Source organism: Ambystoma mexicanum, chromosome 5q (genome assembly GCF_040938575.1).
Source record: "Ambystoma mexicanum isolate Mex_15411 chromosome 5q, UKY_AmexF1_1, whole genome shotgun sequence".
In the NCBI taxonomy this organism is placed as follows: domain Eukaryota; kingdom Metazoa; phylum Chordata; class Amphibia; order Caudata; family Ambystomatidae; genus Ambystoma; species Ambystoma mexicanum.
The window spans coordinates 238,676,733-238,689,516 of NC_090933.1; the positions used below are offsets into that span (position 1 = coordinate 238,676,733).

General features: G+C 45.9%; 1 protein-coding gene across 1 annotated transcript in view; it reads right to left on the reverse strand.

The window, feature by feature from the left end:
* The window catches only part of LOC138497348 (cytosolic non-specific dipeptidase-like), a 204,307-nt gene that overhangs the window by 168,281 nt on the left and 23,242 nt on the right, over positions 1–12,784 (reverse strand). The window contains exon 4 of the mRNA XM_069620748.1: positions 5,216–5,304. Within this exon, the coding sequence (XP_069476849.1) occupies positions 5,216–5,304 (89 nt within the window). The remainder of the gene's footprint in view (positions 1–5,215; positions 5,305–12,784) is intronic.

The window sequence follows — 12,784 nt, forward strand, 5'->3', positions numbered from 1 at the left end:
AAGCCTGCAGAGGAGTAAACGTTTTAAACTCCCAACACAAGAACTGAGGTCTGTAACTCACTGCATTAAGGCAGAGCATTACAGGTGAATGCTCAGCTATTCTGTTAGGAAGTTTGGAAGTTTAACGCTGCAAAATACGGGACTGAAGAGAGTCTCGTTATACATAAACAAATCCTCAAATGCCATTTTCTTCAACAAGCGGTTGCCCCAATGAATTGTTCAAAATAAAGCAAGAACATGAAACATGTCAGCATTTCCACCATACCTTTAAAGACTGGCGTTAAAATGTGTTTCTTTTTTTAAAACATTTTCTGAAAGCATTCATGCTGGTTTTACATTGATGAATGTATTGTTATGTGCAGAGAATGGCAATATCACAATATATTTTTGCAATGCATTTTTAGAAAAATAAAATAATGAATTTAGTGATTCATATCCGTAAAGTGTGCTGACCACCACTTAACCGAAAATTTTAAGTGTGCAACTTTGTGTGATAAGTATTGTTTGCGGCCGGGATGTTACACATTTTAACCAGCCCCCTCTCTCTGTGTAATGTTCTGTTCAAATAGTTCTACACTTGGCCTCCCTGGGGGACGACTATTATTGCCCAGTGAGAAAGCTGGCCCACTTCATGCAGATTTAACCGGAAGGGGAGGTCTACCTGTTCCAACAACTGGATGGGCTCCCTCTCACGCTCTCCCAATTAAAAAATAGGTGCTAGCATCTACTTTGTCAGTGGCAGGATTGGAGGTAGAGTTTGCACCCCACTCTTTAGAGTAGGGGCTGCAACGAGAGCGTATTTGGGTGCTTTGACTGACAGGACATAAAAAAAGCTTGGCCGCTGGAAATCAAATGGGTACAAATTATATATCCATCCAGATATCTGCAAGCCGGATTTACACTGAATAATTGATTCCCATTTGACAACTAGAATTGCTGGTACAATTTGATGAAGGACACAACACACGTTGCCGCCTTATTTATTGCGTGACAAATCAGCGGCAGTCGTGGTGTGAGTGAAGTCATGTGACCAGAACTGAAAGCCGTCACGCCCCCGCCCCCTTTTATTTCGTCCTCATAAATTCCATGCATTTGGGCGTTTGGACATTCGTATATGGTTAGAGCGGAACCTAGCCTATAAGGCTCCCTGGAGGTCGAAGCAGCAGTTTCAGGGAAACTAAGATTACACGATGGGGTGGCCCTGGAAGGAAATGGGATGCACTATTGGGGACAGAAAGTTAAATGCAAGCAGGGCAGCCTGCCCCACACAGTTGTAATCCATCTGGGGTGTAACGACCCGACAGATCTTGGCAGAGGTTCACTATCCCCCCCCCCCCCCCAAAAAAAAATTAAAAAAAACTCAAACGACAATAGCCTCCATCGTGGGGAATATACATTTTATTTGGCCCGAAATCACACACAGAATAGTGAGGAAGGGGCAAGGACACACATGGAAGTTGCTCTGAAGCGTCATTTGGACGTGGCATTGGAAAAATACACAAAGTCAAAGGGTTTATTAAACTTACGAGATACAGGCAATTTTTTGCCAGAACGATGTCCAACTATCTGAAGCCAGTAACTACCTGATCTTGTTGGAACAGGGGGGGGGGGGGGTAGGGGGACCACTGGAGATTTCCGGTTGCAAATAGGTGTTGGGACATGGTCTCAGCCCGGTGGGTGGGGTGCTGCATTTACCATACCCAGGGGGCTCAGGCAGAACGTGACGGCAGTGCAGCTATAGAAGAGGAGGCAGCCAAAAGCAATGACTGACAAATGGGTCAGGTAGAGTCGGAAAAAGTAAAATGCACCCGAGAGATTCTATACTGACCGGGAACAACTTGCTCAGAAGTGAAACATTTCAACGGGAAGCTATTAACATTGCTAGTGTGGTTAATCAACTTGTAGAATTCTCAACGCAAATTATCGCCTGAAAAATGAGTGTCCGAAACTAATACAGACTGTGGCCTTTTAATATCTCATCAACAATGTGTCATTCTCGATAACTGACCTTGTTTGGAGGGGGGGAGGGAGGGGCGAATGTGAATCTTCTGAGTTTCACCACTAACTTCGGAGTTGTTTGGGCCACCATCAGCTTAGCAAGGTTAGTCGGACTGGAAAATCAAATGTAGTGGATACACAGTTGTGGCTCACAGCACTTTCCTGCGGCCATGTGCGAGAAGGCCATCCGAATTCCGGACTTGTAGTTATGCTACATTTTAAATGGCAAATGAAACAAAAAAATAAGAGTCCGAGAATCCAAAGGGGGAAAGAGACGAGACCGGATTGCCTTCTCACGCATGTCTATAGGAAATTGAAAGTGCTGCACTTTAAGATCTCGTGATGCTTAGTTTTGCATCCGACGCACGCTGCAGAGAACTGTATGGTCGCGATGGCGGCCACTTTTACAAGAAAGGCAGGCTGAGCTCGGGATGCATTGGAGCGTGGTCGACACAGCTTTTTATTTAACATCCATCAATATAAAGAGGACAGGGAAAATATTTAGATGCAGAGAGCTTTCAAGATCTAGTCAGAGTTGTCAAACATCAAGATGCATTAACCCTGGGGGCACTGCGGAGCATCAGCAAGTGGACGTATAGGTCTTCGGCACTCCAAGAGGTCGAATGTATCCTGTTAAACATCCCGATTGATACGGATGTTAACTGGCTCCAGTTACCGGAAAGTGCAGGGGAAGGTGCTCACACGTTGCAATCTTGGAGAAGACGCAGGCCGAGAAGCGGAAGAGACAACCATGCTGGGGCCGTTATATTGCTTGGTGCTGCGAGTGCGCTGAGCCCATAGGCAGAAGCATAGACACCGGGGGATTTATGGGGCGGTTGGATAGTGCTGCTGTGGCGGGAGCCTGAAAACAGCACTGGCTGCAGGGTTGCCCATAACGGAGACTGCCTGCAGAGAGTGGCTGAGCACATTTTCTGCCGGAGCTGCAATGGCATGTAACGAATATCCTGGTGATGGCGGGATATGAGAGCAGGTGAGCCTGGAGCCCCGGTGGCGAATGCCAGCAGCAGGGGTGACTACTTGTGGTAACACTTCAGAGTCATGATGAGCGGCAGGACGCCAGTGAGAGTGGGAGTGCAGCACTTGAGAGCCGAGAAAGACCCCGGAGCAGCAGTAAGAATCCCGCTGGGTGGCAAGGAGGTGAGGTGAAGTGCGCCCGGGACCCAATTTAAAGTCACCGGCAACAGATAACCAGTTATTTAAAATGTAACAGGGGCACGCCTGGGTGGGGGGCGAGGCCCTGGATGCAGCAGGTGTGTGAGGAGGGACTTTTTGGGTAGACAGTGAACGCTCCAGGGGGCATGGACACCATCTGTCTGGCGAGCCGTGTGAGGGCGGGGCGGACCGAGGCATGGTGACTCGGCTGCAGCATACACCTTGGATTGAGGCAGGGGACCGTCAGACATCAGGCCCCTGGGACGGGACTGGCAGGCTGTGGCAATGGGGGTTGGGAGGGCAGACCCTGGTGCAATATCTGTGGCAGCATCAGCACAGCCCCCCTGCGGGTTAACATGTGCTAAACTTAAGGGCCTTGCTGAGAGTGGTGGCAGGAAGGGGCATTTGGCAACCATGCCTAGGCAAGGGGTGGGGGGGGGGTAGAGGGAGGGAGAAAGAGGCGCGGCCGCAACAACTGCTCTCTGTGGGGAAGAGGAGCCCAAGTGTGGGCCGAGAGGCGCAGGGAGAACTACAACGCAGCAGGGTGCCAGGAAACTCGTCACTGGAGAGCAAAGTGGGGGACTGATGCATACGCCGCCAGAGAGGAGGCTTAGGAAAGATTCCATTCTTGTGCAATTTTTCCCTCCATTTATGGACCCCCAAACATTTTGCTTTTGTGGCTATCCTAACCGGACTTTTTTCCCAGTGGAGCCCAGCCTTCAGCTGAACTCCCCTGGGCTTTTGCTCACTTGTTATTGGGCAACACTTCATTCAGACGGTCAGTACTTGGAAACTAGGTTTCCCCTTAGTATTTGACTATGTTGCCATTTCTTGGTAACTTTTTAACACTGCACAATGTACCTTCCAGTACCGTGTACTCAGGTCCCTTTGTTTTATGGCCCTAGACACCCTCAAAGGATTTTTGGGTGATTTTACGTGTGCCCCTGAGACAAGCTTTTGGCAGCAATTACTTTTTTATAATGTTTTACTTCTTTTTAAAAGAGTTAAACCACGTTTGGCTAAAGAATGGACAGGTCCGAAAATGGCCGCCCCACAAAGTCTTGTTCTGTCCCATGGCCATTTTGTCCCTTGCCTTCATCCAGGTCGAGTAACCCGGGTTTGCCTTATTTGGGCATGCAGCCTCCCACGAAAACCGATCTCTTTCGCAGGCTTCTGCCCGTCACATATGTGTGCCCAGGAAGTGGGCTGGAATTGTCTTGTTCCAACCCACACTACTGGTGCCAGGATGTCTTGAGTGCCTGAAGGACTGAGACCACTGTGGGTGCAATTGGTCCACGTATGGGATGCCTGCAAGAGAGAAGATCTTCTATTCGAAGTCTTCGATTTTAGCACAAAGCTAATCTTGAATAAGAGAAGGGGCTCTGCAGCCATCCCAGGCAGATCACCTGTGTTCTCACCGAACTACAGAAGGAGCCAAGTCTCCAACACAAAGAAAGAGTCGTAATGCCGCCTGAGACGGAAGGTTTTGGCAGGCTTTGGCCTGTGCTCTCCAGTCAGACACCTGCTTTCTTCTGAGATCAAGGCCTGCCAAGGCGCTTCGCTCCTTTGGAGTAGTGGGAACAACTCTCGGCACTCCCTGCTTACCCACCGAACGAGCCCCTTCGGAAGTGTTCCTGGGCCATCCAGTGAACTGTCCCGCTCTACCGCATGGTAACCTGTAGCTCTGCCACGTGGGCAGACCCGAGACATTGCTTGCTTCTGGCCCGATGCATTCTCCTGCCAAATTTCGCATGGTTATTCATGACAGAGCAGGTGACTAGCACCAGGTCCCCACTCCAATATCCATCTTCAATAGCACGGAAAGAGTAAAGCTCGTCCTAGCCAGACCCGATAACTACACTGTGTAGATTAAAAAAAAGGCTTACTTTGTATATTGTTGCAACTGATGGAGGTGTATAAAGTCCTCTGATATGGACGCTAATACTCACTTTACAACCTTCACACAATTAAGGTAAAAACCTTTGAACCACATTAATAATGACAAAGCGAAAAATTGCCTATCGGTAATTTTGTTTCAACATACCTGTTTGGTTTCTTGATAAGCTTCTATGCTGTTCAGCCATGCAAGCACTGGACCTTTGTCATCTGTGGAACCCCGCCCGTACAGCTTGCCTACAAGAGTAACAACAAACCTTCAGATGAAAACGCTGCCTACTGTGCACAGACAGACACGAAGATGCACACAACGCGACAATGTACCCTGTGACAGAAGCCAAGTGCTGTGCCGAGACTGTGTTTCTTGTTCACACCATATGTAAAATTACAGTTCATTCATAAAAAGATCACCCAAAATCTCCATCCGGACAAATGTTCCGACATGAAACGGGGAGGGGGGTTTGGTGGTCAGATAAAGATTTTATTTTAAATCATAGTATATATGACAATACACGTTTCATGCATAATGTTGCCTTCATAGAAAAAAAAATTCGGACTGAACACCTATGAAATGCAAAATATTACAACAGACAGCTAATGAAACTTGTAAAAAAATAAAACCAAAAAAAAATATATTTTGCTATTTTCTTACCAAGTCTTTTTTTCCAAATACAAAAAGGTCTAGGTGTAGTAGTAAGTTCACTGCAAACCCCCCCTCCAAATGGAGTACAAATCATCTAGAAATAGTTGCAAGCTCCCCGCCACGTTAAGCCGTTCCCTGTCCAATATAACCTGCATTACTCATGGTTTGTAGCTGCATCCTGAAAACGTTCTAATCAAATACCAATTGATTCCACTTCTGACAGTAAGATCCAATGGTAGACACCAGCAACCTTTGCAGCAAGTTGGGAACATTGAAGCTTGCCAATACGGTCACGTTATTATGTATCTACAAACTGCCAAGACTATGCCAACACAACCACATAAAGGTACACCAAAAATAGTGTGCTTGGTGTGGAGATGAATGGGGCCCTCAATGTGAATGACGTTCCCAAGATGGGCAACTACGTGAAACGGGCAGCCTGAGGCAGGACACGGACCCAATCGCCACGCAGATTTAAAAGGAGGTTTTGCGAAGGGGATTGCCAGTGGGGGCCACGGTTCCTTGGAATTTGCTCCGAAACGATGACGCAAAGCACCTGGGTTATTGGTTTACTCATTGACAGCGGGAGCTGTCATCGGGTTAGTTATTTGCGCACTTCAGCACTCACAAGGTCAACTTGCATTCACAAGTCTAGTGTGTGATTCAAGCAACCCAATATCGTTCACACAGCGCCTTGGAACTCGACAATTGTGCATTTAAAACCATGCAACGGTCCATATCATTCAAGGCAATAGTCGGCTCCTTCACTCAAGTTTTAAACCAGTACCAGAACAGGATTTCCGAGATGGCAAGCAAACGTCAAACGGCGCTGAAACTAAGGCCACGTATTCCGTGTCCGTTTGCAGTCCACAAAACATGTCATGACAATTAACTGCTGAGCATAACAAACATGGAACATCTGCCTTTGAGTTTCCTCCTCATATTTCAGTGCAGCGCGCGTCACTCGTGAGGAGGAATAAGAACTTCACGGGCACTCAGATATCAATTGAGATGCAGAAATACAAACTGCCAAGACTAAGGTTACGGGAGGACCCCAACGACGCTGGAAAGATTTGCCTTCAAGCAATTTCTCTTGCATACAAAACATTTCACAACTGGGAATTTTTGGGGGAAGACAGACGATCTGAAAAATCTCTAATAATGAGCGATTTAAACTCCAGCTGGTTTGCTGAATGGAGCTTCAGAAGACGCGGATCGATGCGTCTCCATGCAAGTCATGTCTGCTACCCGCCCTGTACTACTTACTACTTGTTGTCAATATTGGCCTCGTTCATTTAATCGCGGTTCCCACAAGCCCATCATTTTAGCCAGCCTTTTTAATTGTGGTGGCTACCGGCCTTGCGGATTTCATTTTAGGTTCTGTATTCACGTGGTATTCCATAGTGCAAATTATCTCTAGGTAGCCATGCTAAAAGTGTTGATGCCATGTTCTGGGGTAGGGAAGAGCCATGCCATTTCTAAATAGGTGAAGGGGGTCCCAGGGAACGATCCACACAAAATGTAACAACCCCATTTGAATTCTCAGGATTAAGCTTTTTAGCAATGGTAACCAGTGCAGCCATACACAAGCACCCTTACCCTTGAATGGAAAATGTAGCGCTAGAATGAGGCTGTGCAACACAACCAAAAAGCTGAACCAGAATTTGATGAAGGTTCTTTCAAATGAGCCTCAAAATCAGAGAAAATGTATTGATATTTGCGTCACTTGTCAGAGCTACAGCAGAGTGGCAACAAACTAACGCAGGGACGCTCTGGTAACGGACATCCCCGGGGGCATAACGTTTACACTGCCCCCTGGGTTCACTGGCTGTTCTTTTTGGCACTCTGAACCGAAGCATAGGGGAGCCCAGTTTCTTTCAGGAGTTCTGGGGCTGGAAGCATGAGTGGTCACCTTCATTTTTGATCATTTCAGACAGAAAAGGGGTGGCTGGGGTGATCACCAGTCAGTAGGCCACACTATTCTGATGTACTTTAGTACCCAAGATCTGGCCTTGCAGCAGGCAAGACAGTTCCAGCCAGCGGTCTCCTTAAATACGCGATGCCAAGGCCTATCCGGCCATGTGCTAGGCAGATATTGGCTGGCAGACTCAAGCCAATCTCATGCTTCTGATCAGCTAGAATCTTTACACCCAGGTCTTACCACATGTTCTGTGAAAACTATCAAAAAGGAGAATTCTTTGAAACAGACGAGAAGACGACAGTAGGAAAGAGGAAAAACATTTTTTTTTTTTTTTTTAAGAGGGGGGTGTAGGGGGGGATGGTAAAACACCCATGAAGTGAAGAATAAAGCAAATGCCCCCGAAGTCACATGGAATGCAAAAAAAACTCGGGAAGAGATGTTTCAAAGATTTATGGGCACAGCAGAAGAGAAGGAAAGCAACTGTTATCAAGTCTGTGGATTTGGTATTGAAGTTGCAGGCTTTCTGAGGGATCCACAAACCCTGTCTCCACTCCATTATAGATCAAGTTCTCACAGCGAGTCTTCTCGCTTCCTCCACAATTCAGTCCCTCCCTCTAAATTCATCCGGTTACTGCCACAAAGCGCAAACCTAGGGTGAAACCCAAGGGGGATCCTCCCCCACTCGCTCTGGGAAGGCACCCATCCACATGAGTGAGCGAACACCTTGCTGGTCCCTAGAGCAAGGAAGGGGACTTGTCACAGAAATAAAAAGTGTGGCAGGGATCATGAAAAAGTATTCTTTACAGCTTATGCCGGGGCGAGTGGGGGTGGGGGGCTGAATCAGCTGTAAAGGTTGATCATTTTAAGTGAAATTATGTAAAAACCAAGGACCATTAATACATCCTGTAAAAAGAATTAACCATATCCGAGCAATTCACCCTCACCCACCACAAGAGTGCACCGCTCACTTGTGCCAGTGAATAGGATAGCGCACAAAGACAATGCAAATACACCCCCACGCCCCCCACAAAAAAGGGTACATTTTGATTCTGACCTTGTAAAAATTAGGTATCAATGTTCTGATGACAGTTAAAAAATAGCCTGTGCGAAATCTATAAATGTTGCCTAGTGCTTCCCAATGACAACGGCTGCCATTTTTTAAGCAATATACAACACGACTATTGCAAGCTCATTCTCTTTTTCATGTAATAGAAAAAAAATGGTTGCAGGAGAGCTTCTGCCTTGAAGATCTCCAACAGACCACATCCATAACTGGGAAAACCGTAGCAAACAGAAGACCAACAGTTAAAATGACTCAAGAAAATACACAAGTGCAAGCACACCTTCTCCCTTGCAAGACATGTGGAAACCATTCCGTTTCCGTAAATACTGTAATTGTACTTAGCCTCTACATGTGATATTATGAACTGTAAATATTTTAAACATTGTACCTGCAATATTGTACTGTAACCTAAGCCTACCAGTACTGCGTGCGCCCAGTTACCTTCGGCATCAGGGCAACATACAAATAAGGCTCCGATAAGAATAGCTTTGGATTACCACACACATGGATTTCATAATCATTGATAGCACCGAAAAAATAAAAAACAAAAACACAAAGTGGCACCACGCTTGCTTGGTAAGAGGACTAAATAAACTGCCCGCTTCATGTTGGCAATAATCAGCCCAGCTATCATACCGTTGAGACTATTGGACTGGAGCATTTCTTGACAAAATACGAAGAGGGCAATTCTTTACACAAGACTTGATGATGGCCCGCTGAGATCTCTGGATGTTACAAGCATCATCACTGGGTGACACAAACATTAAAACCCACAGATTCAGAGCATTGCCAGAGTAGTGAAGGCAGGTTTGCATGTGCAACTCAAGACTGAAGTTGCGGATATCCATTCTGGTGACCGCTACTTTCAGTTCACTTTTTTCCATTCCTCTATGATGCAATGTGCCTCGTGCAGTGGGAGTCACAAGGCAGGGAGCAATCAGGTGCAACTTGGAGCTAGACAGATCTAGACAGATCTAGGCATCAGCATTTGGTGGAGAAAATTACGCAATAATGCATGAAATGTTCCAATATGTCACAAACCGCAGGTCACAGGATGGGTAGCGGCACAAACATGCCAGTCCTCAAATTGTGAGCTCAGAACTAGGTTGGCTAGTCAAGACTTTTGGATATCAGGAAATAGTGTGTATACAGAGAATTGAGGAGGCAGGTGACTCGAGGGAGATGGTGGTGTAGCTAGGTCAAGTATAGTCGAATTCCGTTTACTGGACGAGCTGCGAGGAGCCAAAAAGATATGGCAGACAAAAATAAAACACACACAAGTACTAAAAAACCTCACCCCTTTGTCCTTCTTGCTTTTTCCAGGCGCCATCCTTGGCCCCAATCTCGCCAAGTATGAGGAACAATGGTGTGGGGGGGGGGGGGAGGGGTAGATCCTAGATCACCCCAGTAAGCAACAGCCTGAAATGTGTACCACGAGCATGTGAAGTATGAGCAAGGTGCAGAGGATCCCATAGGAGCTTGTATGTGGAAGGATGCTGAGGTGAAACAAGTTAGAGTGGGGTGGCGGAGAGTTCATACTCAGAGGCTGGTTGCCAAAGGCCTAGGAATAAACCAGTGATGGCCTCCGGCTCGATTAAGCCAGACGTGTGAAAGCCACCCAGACCCAGCAACTTACATCCATCATAAGCAAGCAATCGTCATTCCAGACTACGGAGTCCAAGAGATCTCCCTAATCATACCCAGCCCACGCAAGAATGACCAGAGAAGGTTTTCCCCTTTAAGAGGATAAGTAACCTGGAGGCGTCATTCCGAGTGTGGAGGTCCGGTGCTGGTAAGGTTACCAGCACCCTTGTTTCCATACCGCCATACTGAGTCTGTCTGCAGGGACCGTAGCACGCTACAGCCAGACTTTCACAGAAGCACCGGCATTGTTAGCAACGGTGCCAGTGCTTCCGTCTCCCCACTCCCCTGGAGCTCTACGGGACTCCACAGGAATGGGGAGTTACTGAATTTGCCAGACTTGTAATGTCGCAGTGGCACCGGGAAGTTAGGTGGTGGATTCGTTTTTTTTTTTTGGGTCAGCAGCAACCCCTGGTGGCACGGGCAGGTTACCGCCGACCTCGGAATGAGACTCACGGATAATTGTAAGGAACCTTTTTTGGTTTGGGATCTGACAAGTTCACATATATACATTTTTACTTGCAGACTGCTTTTCTTGTGATCAAGAACTCTAAACTCTTGTGGCACTAGGCCGCACTGAAACTATCCAAGGAAGAGGAGCGAGAAAAGATTATTAAAAGGATTGTAGACACAAGCATTCTGGAAACAATGCCAGAATACATTTTGTTTGTCCTTGGGGGGAGAGGTTTAATCCAATGTATTCCCCCGTAGGAGAAAAGGCAAAAAAAAAAAAAAAAAAAAAAAAAAAACTTGAGAGAAAGCTTTGTGTTGGAACTCTTTGACCCTTGTTCACTTCTTCAAAGTTTCAAAAGAAACACATGTGTCTTGAAAAATTCTATGCCAAAGGGCTACTCTATAACACTTGTTAAGATACAAATGTCACAATTTTAGCAAAATGAAACCAGGTCAATAGGTTAAATCAAAACGTGTGCCTTTTGGTTGAAAGTCATAAAAATTATTGGGTAGAGCCCTCTTTTTTTGTTAATGGGGGGGTCCGACTCATGAGGGACCACAAATAGCATACAACAACGGTTTAGCTCAGGCTACCATGCCCTTCCACAAAAATGTGGCTAGATACAGGCTACAAGCAAAACATTGTTATTCACCCGTACACATGGTCAGTAACTAATTAAAAGGCTCAAACCAAAACAACTAGTACCAAAATACACACAGACAGACATGTGCAAGACATAACAATCAATACAATGTCACAACCACCACTCAGGGTGGCCGTTTTGCAAGACCTATTATAATGACCAGTACCAGATGGAGAACGACTAGATACAGGCAACAGTCAATATGACCTTTTGAAACTGGAAATCAATCCTGCCATTGGCCTTTATGGCCTTTGGGAATAGTCCCTTCTACTATTCCTTCCTGCCATCATAAAGACCCTCTGGGGTTGAAACATGCGTCAGCTGACCACCTTCTCCAGACAAATGTCTCTATATTATGTTCCAATAAAAACACACTTTTAACAACCACAGTGAAACGCCTGTGAGAAGGGCCAGACAGATATATTCAAAATTGCAAGGTAACCAGGACTTCTCTACATACCTAGTATAATGATATGTATATGTACAGCATAGTAAAAATACCCTCTGTAAATGTAGTTAGTGACGGTGTCAAAACATTGCACTATACAGGTCAGCACACTAGTGTTTCTAGCTACAGGGTGAACTTTCTCTTGCTTCAGTTGACACTATAATCATCCCCTCCGATTGACACTATAATCATCCCCGCCAAGCTTTTTTCATGACACAAAGCCCAACGCGTTGAAAAACACTTAAATTCCCCAGTTATGGAGGACTTCTCTGGACAAACACTTGCATTTCTTTGCATCTTGGGCCTCTTGTTTGCACACACATCAATATTAAATGCGTAATTTGTTTATCCTCTTGCTGTTTTTGATGTTCCGCTATTTCACCATAAACAGGTAAGCCAACGTGTTCCTCCGCTGGATACCCTCCTAAATAGGAGGTAATTGGAGGACTTCAGAGTACGCCGAGTTTTCGCGTGTTCGAGATTTGTTTTTTTGTAAATTAAAATGTCATGAAGATTATCAATTTCAGTCTGAAATTAGAGCGGCACATCAAAAACAGCAAGAGGATAAACTAATTACGCACTTAATATTGATGCGTGTGCAAACAAGTGGCCCAAAACACGAAGAAGAAATGCAAGGGTTTGTCCAGAAAAGTTCTCCATAACTGGGGAATATAAGTGTTTTTCATCACGTTGGGCTTTGTGTCCTGAAGGAAGCTTGGAGGGGAAGATTATAGTGTGAACCGAGCAAGAGAAAGTTCACCCTCGAGCTAGAAACACTAGGTGTCAACCTGTATAGTGCAATTTGTTGACACCGTGACTAACTAGGGTAGTTTTACTATGCTGTACATGTCATAATAGGTCTCGCAAAACGGCCACCCTGAGTGGTGATTGTGACATTGTATGG